The 25,355-nt window shown below is 31.8% G+C and overlaps 3 protein-coding genes and 1 long non-coding RNA gene across 4 annotated transcripts; 2 read left to right on the top strand and 2 right to left on the bottom strand.

Annotated features, from left to right (window-relative positions):
- Positions 1–274: 274 nt before the first annotated feature.
- On the bottom strand, positions 275–1,377 carry LOC124933053. Its single transcript, XR_007098808.1, has 3 exons — positions 1,294–1,377; positions 476–565; positions 275–378 (listed from the first exon to the last, which is right to left on the bottom strand). It is a non-coding gene; the product is annotated as an uncharacterized LOC124933053 (long non-coding RNA).
- Positions 1,378–4,843: 3,466 nt separating this feature from the next.
- On the top strand, positions 4,844–10,332 carry LOC124930723 (protein EARLY FLOWERING 5). Its single transcript, XM_047471070.1, has 9 exons — positions 4,844–5,066; positions 5,411–5,504; positions 6,050–6,135; positions 6,936–6,985; positions 7,106–7,175; positions 7,262–7,343; positions 7,529–7,938; positions 8,635–9,168; positions 9,798–10,332. The coding sequence occupies exons 1-9, from the start codon at positions 4,986–4,988 to the stop codon at positions 10,026–10,028; spliced, it is 1,638 nt and encodes a 545-aa protein (XP_047327026.1). The 5' UTR covers positions 4,844–4,985; the 3' UTR covers positions 10,029–10,332.
- Positions 10,333–11,842: 1,510 nt separating this feature from the next.
- On the top strand, positions 11,843–14,239 carry LOC124932032 (probable serine/threonine-protein kinase DDB_G0291350). Its single transcript, XM_047472632.1, has 6 exons — positions 11,843–12,154; positions 12,309–12,451; positions 12,868–13,011; positions 13,079–13,264; positions 13,543–13,667; positions 13,961–14,239. The coding sequence occupies exons 1-6, from the start codon at positions 11,932–11,934 to the stop codon at positions 14,187–14,189; spliced, it is 1,050 nt and encodes a 349-aa protein (XP_047328588.1). The 5' UTR covers positions 11,843–11,931; the 3' UTR covers positions 14,190–14,239.
- A 1,074-nt stretch (positions 14,240–15,313) lies between these two features.
- LOC124933023 (protein ENHANCER OF LHP1 1) lies at positions 15,314–19,173 on the bottom strand. Its single transcript, XM_047473747.1, has 9 exons — positions 18,784–19,173; positions 17,599–18,719; positions 17,340–17,516; positions 17,148–17,261; positions 16,947–17,051; positions 16,576–16,869; positions 16,373–16,489; positions 16,107–16,233; positions 15,314–16,020 (listed from the first exon to the last, which is right to left on the bottom strand). Exons 1-9 carry the CDS (start codon positions 19,058–19,060, stop codon positions 15,509–15,511), a joined length of 2,844 nt encoding a protein of 947 aa, XP_047329703.1. The 5' UTR covers positions 19,061–19,173; the 3' UTR covers positions 15,314–15,508.
- Between the last annotated feature and the right edge of the window lie 6,182 nt (positions 19,174–25,355).

The following is a 25,355-nucleotide window of genomic DNA, read 5'->3' on the forward strand; positions in this document are numbered from 1 at the left end:
TGCAGCATGAGGTTCATCTGGACCTACAGCTGCTTGTCGAACACGAAATTGCTTCGCCTAAAAAAACAATAGATAAATTCAATAAAGGGTTTTGAGATTTGTTCAACAAGCAAAAAATAACAAAAACCAGTATTGTGCGCCATTATGCTTTTAAGGTTATTCCTAACAGCATATTCAGAGAACAATGAATCTGGACAAAATACATAAAGAGATTATGGAAATGAATCTGTGAAGTTCATAGGGAATAATTAGTGGAAAATTCTGAATTGCTCCCAAACTAAACTGTTTTTCTACTCACATATCTGAATGATGGAATTTGATATTAAGGCATGCCCCAGCTACATTGGCAATCAAATTTCCATGTGTCAACACAACCCCCTTGCGAATGGTTATAATGTTAAAATCATTACATATTTCTACATAAGCTATAATAAATGAACTCAAAAGATAACAGGTCATATACAGTTAGCAATACCTTAGGTGTTCCAGTTGTGCCGCTTGTATAGCAAATAGTAGCAACATCATCTGGTTTTGGTGGGCAGAATGGATGAGGGCTACCATGACCCTACAAAAAAATATTGTGATGTGCCTCAGAATTTATCTCCATATTTCATTTTGTTTTGCTTCAACTAAATAATAATATCTTCTAGTTTACCATTTTGTCATATAATCTCATTTTAGTATACATACAGTGTACACATTTAGTAATGGATAGGATGACAGCATAATGAAATTGAGTGGTAACAAGTGTAACTCTTTTTAAAGTCAAAGATCAAGATTTCTATTTCAAAAAATAAACCAATGACCTTCAGCTAGCAATGAAAATTATTTAAGTAGAGAATACCATGGAAATAGAAGTACCCATGAAAGAAATATATGTTTTTGATCATATTAATAATGAGTTCAAGCAAAAACATGGGCAATGCAGAAAAAAAAAAAAAAAAAAACCTAATAGAAGCAAGTAATGATGGAGTTCCTAGAGAATTCGTGAGTTCATGTTGATTTGTAAGGTTTGTATGCTTTTGTCTTGTTACATAAGTTAATGACTACATGTGTCATGACTTGTACTTCTTGAATAAATTTCTACATAGGGAAATGAAACGTTTGCATCTATCATGGTTTTAATGAAATTCTCATTCTTTTTTCAAAAAAAGAAAGAAAGAAAATAAATAAATGCAAGTAAAACACATGCTACATTTGCCCAAAACCTAAAAAAGCACAGTAAAAACTTTCAAATCAACCAAGAAACTGTGGCTATGTTAATATTATTTATTGACAAGAATATAAAATTACCTGTTTAAGGAGTCTCGAATAAGATATTACTTTAATTCATGTTGTCGAAGGAAGTGATGGAATGTGTTCATCTATCGGTAAGATATCAAAATGTTCTTAATTTAAACAATACATAGCACAAATTCAACATTAAAATAATCTACATACCAAGAGTGTCGTATAGAGGAACCGATACATACGAATATGCTGAACAAGCATGACCAACAACCATCCACTCAGGCCTGTTAATGAAATAGAATCCAATTGAAGCACCCTGTTGTAATGAACATTTCAGTATGTCAGTTAAACATAATACCATCATTTCATATATTAATGCAAATCAGTACTCACAATTTGGATGCCATTATACAACAGACCAGAACCGATATTAGTCCGAGCAGTACCTGCTTCCCCGTATTACCGTGATTTCACAACCGCAAATTACTGTGGAGTAACAAAGAGCATCCAAGACTATCACGGATCTGTATTAACATTAACGGCAGTTCAACGAATCGAAAAATCTTCACAGATCATGGATTTGGCTGATACTTGTTACTAGTTGACTCCCTAAGAAGAGAAAAAAACCATAATGAGCTGAAAACGGTAAACAGAATTCCTGAGAACGAGAGATATAGGAAAAAAATACTTTGGGGGCTTTCAGCTTCTCCATCACGAGCCGTCTTCGACTTCTGACCATTGCCTCCCCATTGATCAATAGAAAGCCTAGATATATCTCTAATAGGCAAAGAAAGAAAATACAATAGAAAGCCTAATTTGCTAACCGATTGATATAGAAACGTACTAACCGATTGATATAAAAACGTACTATCAATTAATAAAAGTTGGGCTAATAACTAACAATAATGGCAATTGGTGTAAATATCAATCGTTATTATCAAGATAGTAACGATTGAAATTATAACCAATCGCTACTATCTTGATAATAGCGATTGGTATTTACACTTAGCCATTATTGTTAACTATTAGTTTAACACGTTTTTTTGCACGTTTAACATGTTTTTCACATGTTTAACACGTTTTTTACACGTGTACCATGTTTTTCACATTTTTTGCATGTTTAACACGTTTTGACATGTTTAACACGTTTTTCACACGTTTAACACATTTTGACACATTTAACATGTTTTTTACGTTTTTGGCACGTTTAATACGTTTTCCACATATTTGACACGTTTAACACGTTTTTAAAACTTTAAAACGTTTAACACGTTTTTCAAACGTTTCATATGTTTTTACATTTTTGGCACATTTAACACGTTTTTGGCATGTTTCAAATGTTTTTACGTTTTTGCACATTTAACATGTTTTTTGGCATGTTTAACACATTTTACACATTTTTGGCACATTTAACACGTTTTAACATGTTTAACAAGTTTTGGCACGTTCAACATGTTTTGACAAGTTTAACACATTTTTGGCACGTTCAACATATTTTTAGCACATTAAACATGTTTTGACACATTTAATATGTTTTTGACACGTTTAATATGTTTTTCACGTTTAACACGTTTTTGACACTTTAACACATTTAACACGTTTTTCACACGTTTAACATGTTTTTAAATTTTTGGCACGTTTAGCATGTTTTCACATTTTTGGCACGTTTAACACGTTTTACACATTTTAGCAAGTTTAACACGTTTTTAATATGTTTAACATGTCAAAAACATGTTAAATGTGTTAAACATGTTAAACATGTTAAACGTTTTTAATGTGTGAAAAACGTGTTAAACGTGTCAAAAACGTGTTAAATGTGCCAAAAATGTGAAAAACATGTTAAACGTGTAGAAAACGTGTTAAATATGTCAAAGCGTGAAAACCATATTAAACATGTCAAAAACATATCAAAACGTGTTCAATATCCCAAAAATGTGTTAAACGTGTCAAAAATATGAAAAACATGTTAAACGTATAAAAAACGTGTTCAATGTGCCAAAACGTGAAAATTTTGTTAAACGTGCCAAAAATGTAAAAACATGTTAAACGTGTGAAACGTGTTAAAAACATGTTAAACGTGTTTAATGTGTGAAAACGTGTTAAACATGTCAAAAATGTGAAAATTGTGTTAAACGTGCCAAAAACGTGAAAAACAGGTTAAACATGTCAAAAACGTGTTAAACGTATCAAAAACGTGAAAACCATGTTAAACGTGTCAAAAACGTATTCAATGTGCCAAAAACGTGAAAACTGTGTTAAGCGTGTCAAAACGTGAAAAACATATTAAACGTGTCAAAACGTATCAAAAACGTGTTCAACGTGCAAAAAACGTGTTAAACGTGTAAAAAATATGAAAACATGTTAAATGTGTCAAAACGTGTTAAACGTGTCATAAACATGTTAAAATATAAAAAACGTGTTAAACAGGCCTAAACGTGTTTAGCGTGTTAAAACGTGTCAAAAACGTGTGAAATGAATTAAAACGAGTTAAATACTTATTAAAACTAAAAATGTATTAAGCGAGTCAAAACATCTTAAATGAATAAAATATTTGTTTAATGAGTTAAAAACGTGTTGAATAATTAAAAAAATTGGAATTGCAATTCTGACCTAAAAAAGTTTCAATTGAGAACTATAAAATTACACTATATTGAATTCCATTAAAATTCTAATTCCAAATCCAATTCTTAATATTAAAGTGTCTAACAAACATAATAATTGGAATTGGACCCTCCAATTCCAATTCTAATGTCAATTCTAGGGTTATACCAAACACACCCTAAAAAATTCCAAATTTAAAATTGTCTAATAAAAAATGAATCTATAGTCACTTGTTTTTTTTTTAGACTTCAAATCTATATTGAGTTTATCTTTAAATCTTCTCATTGCGCTTAAGAGTTTGGGCATTGTCTTATTGTATTACAACAAAAAGTTATGAAGAGTTCATCATATACCCGCATAACATTTTTCATTGCTAATTAGTCATGCTTGATTTTTTAACACCTTTTAGTTTAAGAGTCATAGTTGATGTGATTTAAAAAAATTAATAATAGACATTTTATAGTGATCAATTTCTAACCATATTTAATGTACTACTTTGATAATATGTACTAACTTTTTAGTATTATGAATTAACTTTTTAATTATTCAATTAATTATAAATATACATTCATAGAATGTGTTTTAGAACTTGTTTTTTTATTTTTGTAATTTATTTTTCATTTTTAATTAATATACATGGTAGGTAATATATTGGACTTGAAAATTTAAAAATTATACATAAAAAAAATTAAATTAATAAATTATTAATTTATCGATATAATAATATCTCGTTAAATTAATAAAATAATCCTATCCCTATATAGTTTTACTGTAATTTGAAATAGAGATGTCAAGTTCAAAATTTTGATCCAATTAATATTCTTCAACCCGTTAACCTGTCATCAACCCGAATCCACCTCTAGAATTATATTAATTACTATTTTTTATATTAAAATATAGACTTTATAAAAATGTATTTGGGCCGGGCCTAAATAACATGGATCGAGTTGTGTCGACCCGGAAAGTGCTAAATATTGATTATTGACATTTCCTTTTTGCTGTGTCGTGGTTTCAATCATATCTAAAGGCTCTACGAGTTTTGGGTGTCGCCTGAGTTGTCCAGGGAAGAACTGCGAGAAGAGAAAGACGATACCTTTGGATAATAATAATAATAATCAGATACAGGAACAACAGAGAAGAAGAAGAAGAAGAAGATGAAGACAACAAAGGGAGGAAAAGTTATGAATCCTACCGATGCATATCGTAAGGAGCTTCGCAAGAAGGAACTCAAAAGGGTAAATCACAATCTCTTGACTTTCATTTGCATCCTCTCTGAACTGGGGCTATTGTTTCTCTCTTTCTTTAGTTTCTCCAATAAATTATGCAATATTCTCTAGATTGTTGTTTTTCCTTGCCCTAATTGTTATTTCATTTCGGGAATCTGACGACCCCTTGTACTTATGTGCTTGGTTTTCGATTCATTTGCAAAATTCATAAGTTTGGTTGATTGGATTGATTTTATGAGGAAATGGGTGTCCACGAATTCAATTTTGTTGAGCTAGTTTTAGATACCATATTAAAGTTATTCCTTAAAAAGTATTTTATAATTCTTATCCTTCATTGGTTTATGCCTTGACAGAATAAAAAAGAAAGGAAGAAGGTGAGAGAGGTGGGGATTTTAAAGAAGGATCCTGAGACACTAAGGGATCAAATTGACAAGTTAGAGATGATGAGTAAGTAGCAACTCCATCCTTGCCATTGCTTCCTCTGTTGTAAATATGATATTGTTGCCATTGATACATTCGGTTTTGTCGAACTTCATATTTTCAACTTTACAATCATAAAGCTAGTATTATGGTGGAAACCTGGAGTAGCATCAATTGAAGATAGTTTTAGGTGGTGGACCAAGAAACTGACAATTTCATAAGTGAAAAGTCTCCAACCTTCTAAAATAGTTCAAGAATTTTATCACTTTTTGGGAGCTCTGAAGTGTTGCATTGATGTCTTAATTAGTTACTTTGGGATCTTCTATGATGAGGTGATTATAGGTTCCGAAAGTGACAGCTTCAAATCTATTTTATATTAAAACACATAATAAAATATTGCAATAATCATAATTGTCATTATTTATTATTTCATTGTAGGATATTTTTAAGATTCAAGAATAGTGATATTTAAATAAACCATTTGTCATGCATTTGTGGTGGATCTATATAGTCCATACTATGAGCATCACAGGGAACTTTTCATTCACTGTTATTTTTTTGTATGTATTTAGAGGCCGAAGGTGCTCTTGACAAAGCTAGGAAACACAAAAAGAGACAATTAGAGGACACTCTCAACCTTGTTCTTAAAAAGAGGAAGGTAATGCTTCACACTTTGGTGAAATTGTTTTCTATAGTGTTTCAGCAACTAAATTGTTCATTGTCGGGTTACCAAAATGACGTGTTTCAGTTCTCTTCTAAGTATGTTAGCAGGCTAACTTTTGTGGTTCAATTTTTGAGCTCTAGTGTAATATTGAGCATATTTGGAAACTTGGTACTTTGTTATGATCTGTCACACACAATCACAGCTATTGAAATATTGCCAAAGTTCAAATTGAAAGTTATTTTTTTTTCGTTTGGCATAAGATTTTTCTAGATTATTTTCTAGTGTAACTTTTGTTGCTTCATTTGGCCTTCAAATTATTTTCTGAATCATGATCAGATTATTTTCTTAGATCATTAAACAAATTATTTTCTGCATGATTGTGATTTTTGACAAACATAACAAATGTAAGATTGAATCATGATCAACATGAATAAATGGTATACCAAACAACCCAAATTCTCTCTTTTCATTTTTAATCCCCATATGTTCTTTTCAGTTCTCCCAACAAGCCGAGGCCACATTTAATTTTGTTCTCTTTTGTAATACATCGATTTCACCCAAGTTACATGTTAGATGGAGAAACATTTATGTTTTATTAATGTAAAATAGTATGCTTTCTCCATTATTACCTTACACAATCACTCTTTTTATATCTACTCATTGTTTTAAGACTCGGTAGATGTTGCCTGAATTGTTGAAAACTAATCCATCATTAGGTTTTAATTAGTCTTAAGAGGATTTCAATATTCATTTGAGTTGTGAATGATCAAAGTGATCCCGACTATTGTTGACAGGAATATGAAGAGAAACAAAGGGAGAAGGGTGAAGAACCAGTTATGTTCAGGTTGATATTGCCTGAACCAGTTATTTCGTGAAGGACTTAAATCTGTAGTTTTCAACATCATAATTTTTTTTTTGCGAATTTTCTCTTATTGGACTTAATGTTTTACCTATGACAATGCAGTCATTTAGGGCCTCCTCGAAGGCGGACTACTGCTGAAGAAGAAGAGAGAGCTAAACACCCACAACCAGAAGTAATTTCACATCTTGGTAATTGAAGTCTAGCATATGACACTACTATTCCTCATATAACCCCATCTAGATATTTTTTTAATTTCAGGATTCAGTTTATTATCACCCTACACTTAACCCTACCGGAGCCCCACCCCCTGGAAAGCCACCCATGTTAAAATCATCTATAGGTGAGTTTCAGTTACTCTTTATTTTATTTTAATTTTTGTTGGAAACGAGGGTTTATTCCCTGGAAGAAGCTAAGCGTTCTTAGTGGGAATTTGAGACGTTTGATCTCTTAGGCAATCTTTTTTTATATTCTCCTTTTACGTTTTTTCTCTATTGGGCTGATGGTCTGAGACTTAAACTTTGTCAGGTCCCAGAATTCCACTATCTGCTGCATCATCCAGTGGTGCTGCTTCTTCATCCATGTCGGAATCAGAAGACGCTGCTTTTCTAGTTCCTCCTCCACCCCCACCTCCACCACCTCTTCCTCAGGGAACTGAGGCGGAAGCTGGTGATGGTTCGGTTATGCCTGCTTCTTTGCCTTTGCCTCCTCCGCCGCCCCCTCCTCCATTAGTATCTGAAGGAGGTTCATCTTTGCCGCCACCACCACCTCCTCCTGCCCCCCCATCCAAAGAACAAGGTCAGTTATGGCCTCCCCTTCCTCCACCTCCTCCACTCCGTCAGTCTACACAGCCTCCACCACCTGGAACTGCAGGAAGTGAAATGGAGAAAAATTCTTCTGAAAAGGCGGATGATTTGAATAACAAGGAGTCTGTTCAGGTATAGATGCTTCATTTCTTGAAATATTTTCACCTGTTTTCACTTAAAGATAGTTGGAATTAGGATTTGACATATCCCTTGTTAGATGTAGGGTTATTTGAATACCCTTGTTTGATGGTGGGTTAATGAAAATCAGGTTATTTGAGGTTATTCGAGTAAAAAGACATTGGGAGTCTAAATATATCATGAAAATATACTGTTTTTATTTTTATTTAAAATGAGGGTATCTCAGTTTAACTGATTATTTTCAAATAACCTTGTTTGATGTATGTGATTGAAAATAAGGTTATGACATTAGGAGTCTAAATATATAATAAAATATATACTTTTTTGAACTAGATGGTATTTTAGTATTTTAGTTGATACTTTGAATGATTTGATTAATGACCATATTGTTGATTGAATAGTGAGTTATTTGAAATTAATCTCAAATAACCCACATCAAACAAGGCCTATTCATTGTTCATGAGAGCTGTAGAGAAATATAGGGCTAGATTCATTTTTCTGATGGTGGGACTTCTTTGTTTTAACAATGTTTTCGCAAATACGACTTACAATAATACAAACAATGTCTATATACCGAACATGTGAATTAAATACCATATGTTTCTTGAATATAGCCTCTCTTTTTTTCTTTTTCTGTAATCCTGTTTCATTAATTTGATTTTGCTATATGATATTGAATTTATTTGTTAGGCACCTACCATCCAACCTCCACTTCCCCCACCACCAGGGAAGGTGATAAGCTATCAGTCTGAAGATGGTTCATCATCTGAACTGGAAGCATTAAATTCCGTAGGAACAAATGATTCAGCTAAAATGCTCCTCCCTCCACCACCACCACCACCCCCTAGGTTACAGCCACCAGGACATGTACCTTCCTTCCCAAATATGCAGCAACCTGATGTTCTTCTGCCCCCAGGAATTTCACGACTTCCCCCACCTCCACCCCCACCTGCTATGCGCCCGCCTCCTCCTCCTGGACAACCTCCTTCAACTGGATTGATGATGCCTATGATTCCAAGGCCACCGTTTGGTCTTCCACCCGGACCACCACCACTTCCCATGATGATCAGACCACCACTTCCACCTGGCCCACCTCCTTTTTTCCAAGAAGAATATTTTGCTAGAGCTCTTGGTCCTCCTCCAAAACCCTCGTATGTCAAATCAGCAGCTGCTACTGTTGTCAAGAGGCCCCTTGCCCAACACACTCCTGAACTAACTGCCATGGTGAGTTTTTTCTGTAAATGACATAGATTACTGTTATATCATGAAATGTAGTTGGAATTGCCAGCTAGGAGCATGTGTAGATAGATGTAGGATTATTTGGGAAAAAAAAAATTTGTTTGATGAAAAAGTAGATGATTTGATTGATGATGGGGGATAAGGGATCCTTCATCAGACAAGGTCTTATTTTTCCAGATACCAGATCATAAGATTCAATAACTAAATTTTTTAATGTCTCTAAATTTTGTTTCCAAGCATTTTTATCTATGAAAATGGATCCAGAAACAAAATCAACAAGTATTTTAGTTGATGATTTGATTGATGATGGGATAATAGACCTTTCATCAAACAAGGCCTTATTATTGTTTCTGTATGTGGATCTGGTTCCAGTTATAAAAACATAAGAAAATATTGAATTTGCTTTAAAGTTTAATCTAAATTTAGTTTCCAAACTTCTTTATATATGTGAAAATGGAGAGATACATAAAACATTAAGTATTTTCAAATGGAGGTGCCTATGTGTCTATATGATATCATGAAATTTAGATGAGATTGCCAGCTAGGTTTCTTCTGTTCTTCGAAATTTTGGGTTAGACCAAATTACTAGTAAGATGTCTTTTTTGCGAATTCAGGTTCCTGCTTCAGTGCGTGTTCGGAGAGAAACCGCCACCCCAAAACCTAGGCCAAAGGCACCTTCTTCTACAGCAACCACAGTTAACAACAAGCCGGCCATGGCTCCAACTTCTACCATTGTTAAGCCAGTGATGGCCAATTCATCTAGCGCACCAAAACCACAGAGCATTGATGACTCTTACATGGCCTTCTTGGAAGACATGAAGGCAATGGGTGCCCTAGATAGTTGAACTCGAGCCGAAGAAGAGAAAGTATTATATGAGAGTGTACAGGCTTATGTCAAAGTGTGAACGCACCTTTTGGGTTCATGTAATCTGGTCTGGGCCAGTATGTTAAACGGTATTGGGGAGGTTATTAGCCTTTAAACTTGGTGTTTACAATATTCTCGACATAATTTTTTATATTATTTCTAGAACTGAATGCTGTTTCTAATGGTAGTAACTAGTATTGACATCTTGAGGGACCGAAGAAAAAGTGTTATTTTTCGAATTGGTCTTCACAATTTACTGATTGTAATGAACTGAATTTTCATTATAATCTCGTTTCTCTTTGTGGTGATGTTTCCGTGAAAAGTGAATTAAAGAAGATTTGGTTACATATTTTAAAAAATGGAATTTAGTTTCTTTAGCCTAATGCTGGCTTGTTGACTAGCCATCCCTACTACCCCATAGGAAATTATTGATGATTTTTCATAGAATGAGGTTTACTGTTTAAATTTTATACAATCAATATATTTTTTTTAATTCAAAATTCAACTTTGTTTTGGATCTATTTCTGTATAGAATAGAGGTTTTTTGTTTAATTTTTATTAAATCCATCTTATTCAATCAGACTCCCAGAGATAACCTTATTTAGAATAACGGTGTTTGTGCTAGTCTCACATAAAAATAAATTATAATAAAAATATGTGAAAAAATTAACTAATAAATAACTAATTAAACTAAATAATAAAACTTGAGTGAGGGAGGGAGGGAGGGAGGGAATGAATGAGAATTTACGTCTTGTAAAAAAAAAAAAATCACCCAACTACATATCAAAAATATTTCTTTTATGCATATTTATCAAACTAGTTATTCTTAATGAGAAAAATTATTTAACTAAAATGTAGATTATTAAATTAATCAAATATTTTTTTATTTAAAATGAAATTTTATTAAAAATAAAGTAAATATGTATTAATGAATAAATTAAAATTTTAGTAATAGAAAGAATTTATGATAAATAAAATTTTAGTGCACATCCTCACTATTCTTTTCTTACTTTTAGAATGTGACTATAGAATTAAAATTAGAATGGGATGTAATTCAAATTCTGAGATTTGATAAATTATTTAAAATTAAGAATTAAAATTTTAATTAAATTTAATTGAATTTACTTTTTTTATAATTCTCAAATTCATTTTTTCAGTTCAGAATTATAGTTTTAAATATTTTTTTTATGTTTTTTAAACAAAAATACCTTATTATTTATCCAACACAATTGACCTGATGAATTGATATTGTAATTTTTTTTTAAGAATTTAGAATTGAATTACAATTCGATTCTCTTTTTAAAATGCAACTAAGCTCCGCGGATTAAACATATAGTCAGCAAATTTACTCAACCAATTTAACCTGATGAGCGAAATTTGTTGTCTAATAGACTCGAACCCAAGACCTTAGAGATATTAGGGACTTGCGATATTCACCTCTTTTTGCCGCTAAAGAGGAGGAACGAGTATATTCCACGATAATATTAATTAAGTTGGAATTATAATTTTATTCAATTTTAATATGAATTTCACTCATCCAAAATAGACATTGTTTTTGTATTTTTTTGATTGGTTTTATTTTGGTCTTTGTATTTTTATTTTATACAATTTAGTTTGGAAAGATCATTTAAAAAAAATATTAGAAAAATAATTAAATAACCCAAATCAAAAAGTTAGTTTTATTTATATTTTTATAATAAAAGCTATAATAGCATTTAGTTGGAGAAAAAAGAAAAAGAGAAGTAAAAGAGAGCATAGCAGTGGTTAGTTAGTTAGTTAGTAGCTTGTAGGAAGCCAAACCTCCATTGACATCTCCTTCATCTCTTCAGTTCTTACTCTAGAAAGGAGTTGAGAGAGAGAGAGATTCAACTCGAATAACAGCTATGGGATGTTCGTGTTCGGGGCTGAGCGCACTCTACGACGCCGTCAACAGCAGCGGAGGAGGAGGAGAGGTGTGGATTAATGAAAACCGTTTCAGGATCATCAGTCTACTCGGTGAAGGAGGATTCGCTTATGTTTACCTTGTTAAAGAGATACTCGATCAATCAGATATAGCATCAGCCAGTGGTATCTCAATCAAATTCAAGAACTCCTCTCACATCTCTGGTTCGAATTCGATCCTCTTCTCTTTCTACTAAGCCTTCTATAATCCAGATTCTTAATCGTTTTCATTTCATTCCAATTGTCTAATGCCTGTTATAACCGATAGATCAGAATTCTTCTTGTCCGAGCTGAGAAATTTCTGTATATATATGTCCAGATGATGGAACGTATGCTATGAAGAAAATTCTTGTCCAGAACAATGAGCAATTAGATCTGGTTAGAGAAGAAATTCGTGTTTCGTCTCTGTTTAATCACCCTAATCTGCTTCCACTTCTTGACCAGGCTATCATCGCAGTTCAGGTAATCATTATGTTTCGCTTTACATTGTTATGACACCAAGTTGTATGTAACTACTAACTTCTAGGTTAATATGTCCTTCCATCACATGTTCATGGTAAATATATTGTAGATATTTGTGAAAAACCACTTGTAGGGCAGAACTATGAAATCGAAGCGAATTTGATTGATTGATCATTTATTGTTCCCATTGTCTAATATAAATTGAAGGCATAATAAATAATTGGTAGTTGTTTACATCTCATCATTACTACTTTCTTCGATGATTGGCTTGGTTTGGCTATTTGTGTCGAATTATGCCACATATGAATGGAATTCTAGCTTTTTTCTTTCTTTTGAATTGTTTCTGTTTGAATTTAGTGGACCATGTGACCTTCTGAACTAGCTCATTTAGGAAACTATTATATTTGATTATTCAGCCTACCCAAGAAAGAGCATGGACGAACGAAGCATACTTGTTGTTTCCAGTTCACTTAGATGGAACATTATTGGAGAACGCCAATGATCTGAAAGATGCAAATGATTTTCTTGCTCCCATATATGTTCTTCATATATTTAGACAGGTATGTAAGGATCGGTTGTTTGTATACTCAGAACTTTCAGAGATTATCTAACCATTTATTTGTGCAGCTTTGTGCAGGACTGAAACATATGCATGATTTTAATCCTCCATATGCCCATAATGATGTCAAACCTGGTAATGTTCTGCTAACACTTAGTAAAGACCATCCACCTTTGGCTGTAATAATGGATTTTGGAAGTACTAGACCTGCCAGACGAGAAATTCGCTCTCGATCAGAGGCATTGCAATTGCAGGTGATTCTTATACATAGGCAGAAGATAATTGAACCAACAGATATTCTAAAAAGAGATCACTCATAAATATTATATAGTCATATCAAAATGGTTGCAAAGTTTAAGGGTTTGTAGTTGTACTATGTATATAAAAACAAAAAACAATATTTCATGGGAGAATTTCAACTTATTTATGTGTTTTACCTGTTTTTGATTGACATATTTTTCACATAATGTGATATCATTTATTTTGTTTGTTTGTCTAGTATGAAGTAAGTATTATATTATGAAATAAACAGGAATGGGCATCTGAACATTGTTCGGCACCTTACCGTGCTCCAGAGTTGTGGGATTGCCCAAGCCATGCAGATATTGATGAAAGAACAGATATCTGGTCATTAGGATGCACCTTATTTGTAATCATGTAAGACTTACATATATACATATGTATCTTCTCCCTTTACCATTTAAGCTTGTTTGATCTTGGGTTATTTGAAAAAATCTGAATTATGAATTCAAAATCTTGTTTTAATAATCTACTTTAGGTTATTTATGATATTTTAATTGATGATTGTTGAAAAGTTATGTGATGTGTTAATGGATTATTTGAAAATAATCAAATAACTCAATTATATTAAACAAGCTCTTAATATTTTCGGATCTTCTTCTTGTTCTATATATGTAATCAATGTTTAAGTTGGGTTGGTTTTGTTATAGGTACGGGTCATCTCCATTCGAGTATGCAATGGGGGAATCTGGAGGAAGTTTGCAGTTGGCTATAATAAATGGACAAGTGAAATGGCCTACTACAACTGGTTTAAAACCATTTCCAGAATCCTTTCACCAGTTTGTAAAATGGATGCTCCAGCCCCAGCCCACACTTAGACCTCGGATAGATGACGTTATCATCCATGTCGACAAATTGATCTCCAACTTATCTAGCTAAGCTAAGAAGCTCCGCGACACAACTTCTTTCTGGTAATTTCCAATCAATTTTAATTTTGTCATGTTTGGTGTATGTATTTTATCGTTAGAGTAATTCAAGTGTCAAGATTTTGGCATAAATAGGTGTGTGAAATGCATGGGTGTTAGGATCGTGTTAACTTTTTTAGTTTAAAAAAAATTAAGAAAAAACCTAATAATAAAAATAGTTTTTTTTTTCAATGAAGGACCAATTCACACTATAGGAGAAGAATGAAGCTAAACAGGAAAAGAAGTCAACAAATCAAGTTGTCTTATGAGGAAAATTCCCCACAAAAGTTATGGGATTAACAAGAAAATATATAAAAAGTTACTTTACAATAAGTGTGAATAAGAGAAAGGAAAATTATTTCTAGTCGATAGCCAAAATGAGGATATTGATTTAGAAAACTAATGATTCACTAATTCCCTATTTTGATTTGAGTTGTAAGTGTTACATTCTTATATGATTGATTCTCTCATGTCCAAAGTTGTAATGTAATATCCTTTCCTTTAATATTTCACTATGGTCAATTTGATTTGTGGAATATATATATATTAAATGGTGAATATAAATTTTTACACCACTTTGTTATGAACTTCTACAATATATAGTCTAACATTTAAATAAAATATATGCAATTGGAAATAGGTTTTGAAATGGAGTTGGGTTTGAAGTTGAAAATTTGAAAATATTTTTAAATGTGTTAATGGTCATATTTGATATGAACAATGTAATTGAATGAAATAGTAATACTTTTTAAGATAAAATTTTTAGCTTCTCAATGGAATAAAATGCGTTATATAGCCCTTGTTTTCAAAGAGGGCCATTATGTCAATCTCTGTTATAATTGCAATTTAAGTAAATTCACCAAAGCTGAAATTTGATGTGATTTTTTGGTTTTATACAAGATTGTAAATGGATAATTATCAAAATTATTCTCTATTTACTTTATGGTAATTCAAATTATGATTATTAGTGTGATTTTATATGAATCATAATGTAATATGTTATTTCATTTGGCATTATAAAATGAACTTTAAAACAGTATGATTTTTCATAATCATAACATATATAAAATTTTCAAATAATGATCTACAAGAAAGAAGAAGAAAAAAAAGACATTATTTTATGAAACCAAACCCAATTCAATAGTGGCAAAAAATTGGAAGACTTGAAGATACATATGGAATAAGTTGATTGTTATGGCACACATATTATCCCCAACTTTTTGTTTGCACCTTCACTTCACTTGGCCAGCCCACAAAGACCAAACAACATTTTACCATAACATACTATTTTATCTACTTTTTACCATTACTGCTGTCATCCTTCTTTTTCACAAGAGAATCAAATATAGACAGCCTTTCTTGTTGGTTGGTTGCTGGTGATTTGGCAAATGGGTTTGTTTTTAGTAGTACTACTTGAGGAGAAGGAGGAGGAAGTTGTGCCTTATTTTCCTCAACAATTCCCTCATTTTTCTTCTTCTTAACTAATTTTACTTTGTTAGGAAGAAAACTAACCTTCTCTTCTTCCCTTATTGAAGAAGAAACCGGTTCTATTTCATTTTTACTTTTACTTTTTCTTTCATCTTCATTTGAATCTCTCTGTGGGAGAACAGCTTTTGTTGCTGCTGGTGCTGGTGCTGTTGTAGTCGTAATCTTCGATTCTTTCATCAATCTTTCCTCCAATATGGTATTGAACCGTTCTGCTAGATTTGGAAGTTTTAGTGCAGTTACAAGCTTTATTGCACCTTTTACTGATTTTTCCATGGACAGTAGTTTCACTAGTTCTGTAGCTCTAATCAGTTTATCACCTGCAAATCCATATTTTAAGCTTGTTCAAAGATATCTAATAAAACTGTTACAACAACAATAACAAACTAAGAAGAGAACAGCTCACCATTGCAACAAGATGCTATAAGCTTCAAAATACATCTATCAAGACCTGCTTCAATAGTAAAAGCTTCGTCGTCAAGCTCAGTTGTGTCCACCCCAGTGTCAGTCATTTCATCTATTGTTTTATTAATCTGCAATCCCATTGTGTTATCAGTAGTAGTTTGTATGATTAACCATTCACTCTTGTTGTGTTCATAAAATACAAATCCAATTTCAGAAGAAGGTGTTTCCAAATGGGGATGCAAATGTTGCACAAAAAATGACATGTACCTGAGAAAGTTGCAAATTCTGGTAGATAAACTCGTTTTCAAGTGCATCTGCTCCCAAATCAGAGGAAGCAAGAGGAAACGAAAAATCTAACAATGTCAGAATCGGTTTTGGGAAAACCTACATCATATATAAGCAAATGGGTTAAAATAAAATGAGAGAATCGTTTTAATGGAGAGAAGAGAATGAGGGTGCATCATCCTTGCCTGTGGAAATGAATCGGGAGATTTGCAAACAACGCAAAAGAGTTTGCTTGAGTTCAACCCAACTACCCAATAGTTCTCTTCAGGTTTCTTAATTTTTCTAGAACTGAAAAGAGGAAGCCAACTTCCACCATATTGATCTGTATAAACTCTAAGAACACCCATTGAATCAAATGAACACAATTTCCCCTCTTCACTGAATCCAATCCATGTTAGGACTGAACCAGGAGTAAGTGGAAGCTTTCCTTTGACATGCTCAGTTGCATTAGAAATGTTGAATACCCTAAACTCCAGATTCTGCATTATTTTCTTATTATGGTTAAGTTTCATACATCAATTTCTTTCAGAGATAATGATATTATATCAAAAGATACCTGATCATTCGATGAAAAAGGAGGGGACGCGTGAGTGACAACCATTAGTTGATCCCCGAAGCCTGATGCAGACACCACTGGGCCTTCAAGAGAGAGGACATGTCTCTACAATGAAATGGAAGACAATGTATCATAACTCAGATACCCAAAGGTACGTCCATCTTTTTTATGAAAGAGATCAAAATAACTTTGTTGACAAACCTGCAATCCACCATGGCTGAAGATACGAAGATAGTTGAGACTTGTAATGGCAGCTACCCAAGAAGTGCCAAGTGCCACAGCCTTTACCTCTTCTTCTTCAAACCGCATAGACCACTGAGATTTTCATCAAAAGTAAGCAACTTATGGATGTTTTATAATGATATTTTATGTAAAAAAAAAAGAGAGTCAAACCTCACTGTTATTTGCCCAGCTACTGAATGGGCGAAACATAAGAGTGCTCATGTTCTTTTCTCCTTTGCATGGATTTGCAAAGACACTCCCACTTTCATTTAGCGCAGCCATAGTGAAGCCAAAGTAATCTGTCATTGCTGGAACTCGTGGGCCACTGCTCGTGTCATGAAAATCTATCTGATCTTGCATCAAATTAGTTAAGACATTAATATTTGTATAAAGTAAAGAGTTATTAGAGATTTTGTTTTTTTTCACACACTTCTATATGGGAGTAACCATCATGTTCCATTGCAGTTATACATCCAAGCATGTTATAGGAGAGAAAATGCCTTTTTCCAGGCTGCTCTGGAGTGGAACCTGGCTGAAATGCTTCTTGCATTTTTGGCCCAGTTGAAACGACAGTGCTTCTTGCCACCTTTTCTGTATGATCTCGTTTTTCTTTCTTGATCTGGGTTGTTCTCTTCTTACGGGAAACAACATTTGGAAAGTCATTATCAACATCAATATCATCGTCGTCTTCATATTCTTCGAGTGCAGACTGCTTTCTCAATCTTTTTCTGGAAACCGGTTCAGATTCTTCATTGCTTTCTTCACCAATATGATCACTCAAACTACCGGATACACCAGGCTGCTGCTCTTCATCTTCTTCGTCGTCGAACAAGAGAAAATTACTCTTTTTGGATTGTGAATTCGGAATATCTTCTGTAGGAGATTTCATCGACGAAGGAACAGCTGATTCCCAGAAACCATAACTTCCTTTAGAATCAATAACAGCCAGAGTATTTCCAGTCGGCTTCCATGCCATTGAGCACACAACATCATCAAATTTCTGCCTATCAATATCAACCCTTTTAGTCACATCCCATATCAAGACCTGTTTATCTAAACCAGAAGTAGCAATGTATTTCCCATTGGGTGACCAAGACAAGTAACAAACACGGTCAACATGATCACCTCTCAAAACAAAGAGTTTTTCTGCAGTATCCCTATCATACATAACCACATCATTCATCAAACCAGGAACAGCTAAAACCTCCCCATCCGGACTCCATGCGAGGACATTTATAATAGAAAAATCTAAACTAGAATCAGGTGATGCACCCGTTAGAGTGTGCAGTATTCTACCTGACTGAAGTTCCCAATAGATTACAGTCCCAACAGAATCAACCGAAGCTAAGTATTCAGTAAGGGGATCAAAAGCCAAACCAGTAACAGAACCTCTATGTCCTTTCAATAATCTTGCAATTGTGCCATCGATTGTGTTGATCAGCTTGATTCCATCATCATCACCGGCAGCAGCTAGCATGGTACCGGAACTATTAAAAGCAAGAGCTCGAATTGGCAAAGTGAATCTTGTGATATTAGTCTCAAACTCTCCACCTGATAGAAAAAACAAATAATTAGTAAAAATAGTGTTGCAATAGTGAAGAAGGGTGATTCATACTTGGGAATTTGTAGAGTTTGACTGAATGATCGATGGAACCGGATGCGAGGCAAGTGGAATTGGGACTGAGAGAGATTGCTGTGATGCCATCTAAATGATTACGAAGAATTTTGGGGTGACTGGAGTGGATTAGAGGGTCGTGAATGGAGATTGAGGGTTCGGAAGAAGATGAAGTGACGAAATGGAGAGCCTGGTGATCCCATAAGATAGAACATAAAGATGGAACTCCATTTTTACTCTTGTGAGCTTCTCGAAGCTTCAATGATCGGATCTTCATGCCTTTGTCTTTCTTTTCTTCTTCTTCTTCTTCGTCTTCGTCTGGCTTCTGCTGTCTTCTGCTAGGGTTTAATTGGACTGGAGATTAACGTCCGATTTTGAGCGGGAAAATTGTAAGCTGTTTCGCGGGAGATCTTTTAATCGTCCCAAAAAAAACAATAATAGTATAATAATAATAATAATAAAAGAAAAAATGAGTATTTTTTTTTTTACTAATGTGCTCTAATAAGTTGACCGAAAATATCTAAAATTGTAATAGCCCTTTCTTTTTTAAAAACTCAGCCTAATGATTCAAAATAATTGTTTGTCATTTTGTTTCTTCCCATTTTTGTCCCTCTTAAAATTTTCTTTTATTTAGTTAAAATTGTTAATAAATATATGTTATGAATTAAAAGGATTATATTATAAAATTATGAAATCAAAATTTTATTTGATAAAAAAAATAAGGTTTCTTTAAGATTATTTTGAATAATTATTAAAATATTTTATATATTTAAATTTTAAATTTACTTAAAAAATATTTTTTAATATTTAGTTGATTTGAATTAAATAATTTAATTGGTTATTTGGTGTTATTGATTTTTTTAAAAATAATTAACGATGTTAATATTTAATAAAATTATTTTGATTAATAATTTAAATATTATGATTATAATTTTTTTTAATAAAGATATGATTAACCTAATCCAAATAAGGCCTTGACTCCACTTAATTTGTTTTGTTGGCTTGTTAAAACTTTAAAACATAACAAATAATTATAGACTTTTTTTTTCTCTCGTAACCCTAAAATGTGTTTATGAGAGTTTTTATTTTTATTGTATGTCTTTTATTTCTTCTTCTTATTAATATTATTATTTTATGTGTCATTATATTTATTAATAAAATTTATATTTAAAATTAAAATAAACGTTAAATCGTATAAAGTGTGTCCCCACCGCACGCGGCAGCCAGTTATGACAGAGTATGGGAGCACGTGAGTTGCTGCCATCAAACTCTTCCCCCTCACCTCACGTGACATTAAAACAAAAAACCATTTAACATTACTTGTACTCTTTTTTTAAATAATTGATTTTATTCTTTTAATACGAATTAATCTTTTCTTAATAATAGAATTTCAATTCATCTTTAGGCATAACTATTCTTACTTTTTTTAATATTTAATTTATTATTACTAATTAGTTAAATTTTTGGTTATTTTATTAATTATTTAATTTTTGCACTTTTATAATAAATGATTCAACAAAGTTAATTAGGATTATAACACAATTTCTACAATTTGTTAGTAATTTATAAATTGTGATATTATATATATATATATATATATATAATTATAATGATGCTTAATTTTTAAAATGTTCGGATTGCCGGGTCGAGAGCTGTGTTTAATTTGGATATATATATGTGAGAATAATAGATATTTGGGTTGAATTTTGGGTTGACTCGCCCATAAATTTAAAACGGTTAAAAATAAAATTAAAAATACTATATGTATGTTTCGAACTTACAACCTAACAAAATAAGTATAACATTTTAACCAATTAGGCTAATAACACTTTATATTTTAAATTCAACACCCAATTTGATAAATGCGGGACATTTTAACAATATAAATTCAATTTTTTAACTAACTAATATATATATAAAATGAAGTTTAATTTATAAAGTGTCCGAATTGCCGGGTCGAGAGCTGTGGTTAATTTGAATATGTATGTGAGAGTAAATGAACATTTGGGTCGAATTGTGGATTGACCCTCCCATAAACTTAAAACGGTTAAAAATAAAATTAAAAATGTTATATGTATGTTTTAAACTTGCAACCTAACACAACAAGTACAACCATTTAACCAACTATGCTAATAACACTTTATATTATAAATTCAACACCAAAGTTGATGAACGAGAGAAATTTTAACAATATAAGTTCAATTTTTTAACTAACTATATATATATATATATATAATGATGCTTAATTTTTAAAATATCTGGATTGCCGGGTTGAGAGAGAGATTGACGATTGATTTGTCGAGGGATAAGAGACCAGTAATAAAGGATTGGTACTGTTGAGATAGTTGAGTGCAAAAATGAGGTTATGAGATTAGTAATATGAAATATCTATTATGTAAGAAATGATAATTTTAGTTGACCGAGAAATTAAGGTAAAATAAGTGAACTAATGAGAAAAAAGTTAAATGAATGTCTACTTAATAAATTTGTTATTTTGTGTCATATTTTTTAATAATTAGATAAAAAAAATATTGAATTAAATTATAAATCACGTTATTAAGGTAATTTTTTTAATTTTTTATAATTAAGGCTAAATGCTAGTTTAATTAATAAACGTGTTTAATTTATAAATGGTAGAGTGTTTAGTTAAACAATTTTGAACGAACAATATTAGAGTTTAAAATGTTCATATTTTTTTTCTTTTAATATTGAACTCATTTAAGATGTTTTAAATGAAATGAATTCATAATTTTTTTTTTGAATGATAAAAAAATTATTTAAGATTTTAATTAGCTCAGTTATTAAAATGGTATTTTATATTTAAAATTAAAATTTAATAAATATAAAGTAGATGTATTTTAGTTAGAGTTGCAATGAGTTATGCTACTTGTGAGTCGTTCGGTTAAAGTTCGACTTGAGCTTGAATTTGATATTTAAGACGAACTCGAACGCATATAATGTTTGTTCGATTGTTTGTTGAACATTTTCGAGCATAATAATATATTTTTTTTTTTATTTAATATTAAAATTTAAAATAATATTTTTTTTTTATTTCTTCTCGCTCTCTTTAAATTTTATATAGAAGACTCATAATCCATATTATTATATTTTATTGTCCTAAAGTAAACTCTAATTTCTAATGTATATCATATATCACGTGTCTTTCGATCGATACACAGTTGAGGAGGCTGATCATGATTCAGCGATTAAGAAAAAAACTCATTGGTAAGTCTTGTTCATGCTTATTCAATGTATTATGAGAATCATGTGATTATATGGTTCACTTATGGATGATATTAAAAAATAATATTACTATCAAAATAGGATTGAATTAATGATAAAAAGAAGTTTAGATAAAATTATGAATATAATAATTAGCCTATTATATGTAATATTGAAATATATATAAAAAAATGTTAATATATTATATATAATAAAAGTATATTATATATAATATTGAAATATATAAAAAAAATTAATATATTATATATAATATTATATATATATATAATAATAATACATTAATTTACTAATTCAGTGCAAACTCTAAAGTTTATTATATATATATATATATTTTATATATAAATGTATGAAAAAATTATTAATTTTGTATGTTATATACTGAATTTTATCATTATTTAATTGATTTTTTATTTTTTAGAAAGAGAAAATATAGTAATATTTTTTTTTTATCGATCTCTTAATGTAACTTAAATTTTAATTATTTGTTTTAATATTTATTTTTATATTAATTATTTTTATGTTAGAATTTTGATTAATAATGATGATTTGACATTTTATACTATAATATTTTGGAATTTTGAATTGTTTCATATTTTTATTTTGAAATATCTTGTTTTAAATGTTGAATATGTATGAAAATTTGATATTTTAATTTTAAAAATAAATTTTTGTTTGAATTCAAGCTCGAGCATGTGCTTGAGTTTGAAAATTTAATAGTTCAAACTTTTTAAGTCTGTAACCCCCGAGAATGATCCCCTCCACATCTTAGCACGCGTTTGAACGACACGTGACAATACGGGAGAATCACATGATGACTCGAAATTCGATGCATTTCAACATAGGTTTGTGTGCCAGACATCTTTGTTTTAATAAAATATTATTTTAAAAGATTTTGAAAATTTGAAATTAATCATATAAAAATAATTAATTATATTCAAATTCTAATAATTTGGGGAATTGACTTAAAATCCAATATAAATTAATTAAACATGATTAATTTAAAAAAAATTATTTATTTCAAAATAAAGTCGTCAAATAATTTTTAGAAAAATCAGTAAAAGGTACGTGTAAAAATGTATTTTATACCAGAGTTTTTATAAGGGGTCCGTTTTTTTTGTTATGCTTGGGAAAGGGCTTTCACGTTATGTTTTTGCATCCGTCAAAAGACTGTTTTATTTTTAAAACAAAAGTTTGGTCATTACAAAATTTACTTATAACATTTATTTCCTTTAATTAGTAGTCTTGAGGTCCTAAACAAGGATATGTCTAGATTACGTAAATACTTGTATAAAATTATTGCAAAAAATGTACATGCGATTGCGTTGATATAAGATTAAGTAAAATACCCGAAAAATATCAGAAAAGTATTAGAATTTAAAAATAAACTTCAAACGGGGCTTTAGCCAAAATATTTCTTTAGGAAATATCCCAAAAATATTTAAATATCATTTTTTGATCTTTCATTTATTTGAAAATTGATTGGAGTTCCAAAAACACAAAAATAATTTTAGATTTTGAAAAGTGAAACTAAACATGACTTAGGACTGAATTCATATGGCTTGGGTTATATTTTTCTGATTTGGGCTCGGACGGGTTCGGTCTAGACTAGGGTGGTTTGGATCAAGGCTCGGGAGCATGGGTCCACAGATCCTAAGGGCTCGGTCCTTGGTTCGAGAGACTCGGACTCCTCGGTCTTGAGTCTAGGAGGCTCAGTCCCAGGCTAAGTTAACGGTCTAGTTCTTCGGTCCTAGGTTAAGGGGTTCTTGGTCCTAGGCTAAAAGGAAACTCGATCATAAGTTAAAAAAAATTGGTCATAAGCTAAAGGGAGTGCTCAGTCCTATGTTAGAAAACTCGGTCATATTTATTGGTCTTAAGCTAAGAACACCGGTCCACGGGTTCAGTCATAACTCAAGAACACTAGTCTTAAGTCTCGGTCTTAACTCAAGGACATGGGTCCTTGGTCTTAGAGCGAGGTTAATTTTCTCGGTCGGTTCTCTCGATTGATTTTCTCGATCCCAGCTAAGATCCTCGGTCCTCGTTCCCGGTCTCAAGCTAAGAACCTTGGTCATTTACCTTGGTTCAAGAGGACCGAGTGTTCTTGAATTTGTCAAAAATTGCAGGTGACATACCTTTTGATACAGATCATGAAAACATGATCTGTAAGTTGCAAATGACTCATATAATTGTGGGGATTAAAACTCCTTACCTTAATCACGATCAATCGATTCTTATAAGGATCAATTCCTTAAAACCGTTTTTAGGGCAAAATATGGGATATTTTGAATTAGGCCATCTCATGGCCTAATTTTTGTTCGAACATTTTTGAAATAATGAACATAGTCGAACACATCATAGCAGCTCTGTAACAACTTTTGAAATCGAAATTCAAATCCATTTTAAAAAAGAAATTAGTTGTATCAAACATTATCGGGATGTTGATATAATGATTTGGAAATCATCCTAACATGTTTACAAACATGTTAAGCAACTATTTGAATCAAAATTTAAGCCAAAAAACTCAAGAACATCAAATTCAAAAAATCCAGATTTTCAAGTCATGTTTTTGTTTTTTTCATTTTAGGTTGATTTCACCAAATCTCTTTTAACATAAAGTTTATAAATCATCTAGGGAGTGATTCTAAACAAAGAAAGCACAAAATTGAGCCCTGGAAATGATCAACCCGATCAAACTTGATGAAAAAATTCAATTTTCAATCACAATTTGAATTACAGTGGATCTGCAAACTTACCAACAATGGAAGAACACTCCAATGATGTGTGAGAAGCTTTCCCAAAGCCTGGATCAAAGCTTTGATCACTAGAGAAGATTTTTACAAAAATCAAGTTTTGCCGAATTTCTTGATTCTTCGAATTAGACTGTAATGTCATTATTGATTGATGGTTTTGAAGCTTATCACCTAGGGAGTATTTATACTCAGCTAGGTCGGTTAATTGAAGTCAAATTCAACTTCGATTTGGCTATCGAAGTTGTTCTTCTCTATTTCCATTTTAACTTCGGCAACCTAGCTAGGGGATAGACTTTGACTTCGTAGCGTAGGGGAAATGATGGCGAGGAGAAGACGTTCACATGGTTAAACTTTGGAATGGTTGTAGGCGGAGATAAGGCTTCTAGAAGAAACGACGACGTCAATTGCGTTTTCGACGATCCCTTACATCGGCAAAGAAGACGGGTTAAAACGACGTTGTTTCATTTAACCGAAATACGTCGTTTTGGCATTTCGTCACGTTCTGTCCGCGTCTGGGAGTTTTTGGCTAACGGGGTTGACGTTCCAGTTGATCTCCTATGGCCCTAGGCGAAGGTGGCGCAT

The sequence above is a fragment of the Impatiens glandulifera genome, chromosome 3 (genome assembly GCF_907164915.1).
Source record: "Impatiens glandulifera chromosome 3, dImpGla2.1, whole genome shotgun sequence".
In the NCBI taxonomy this organism is placed as follows: Eukaryota; Viridiplantae; Streptophyta; class Magnoliopsida; order Ericales; family Balsaminaceae; genus Impatiens; species Impatiens glandulifera.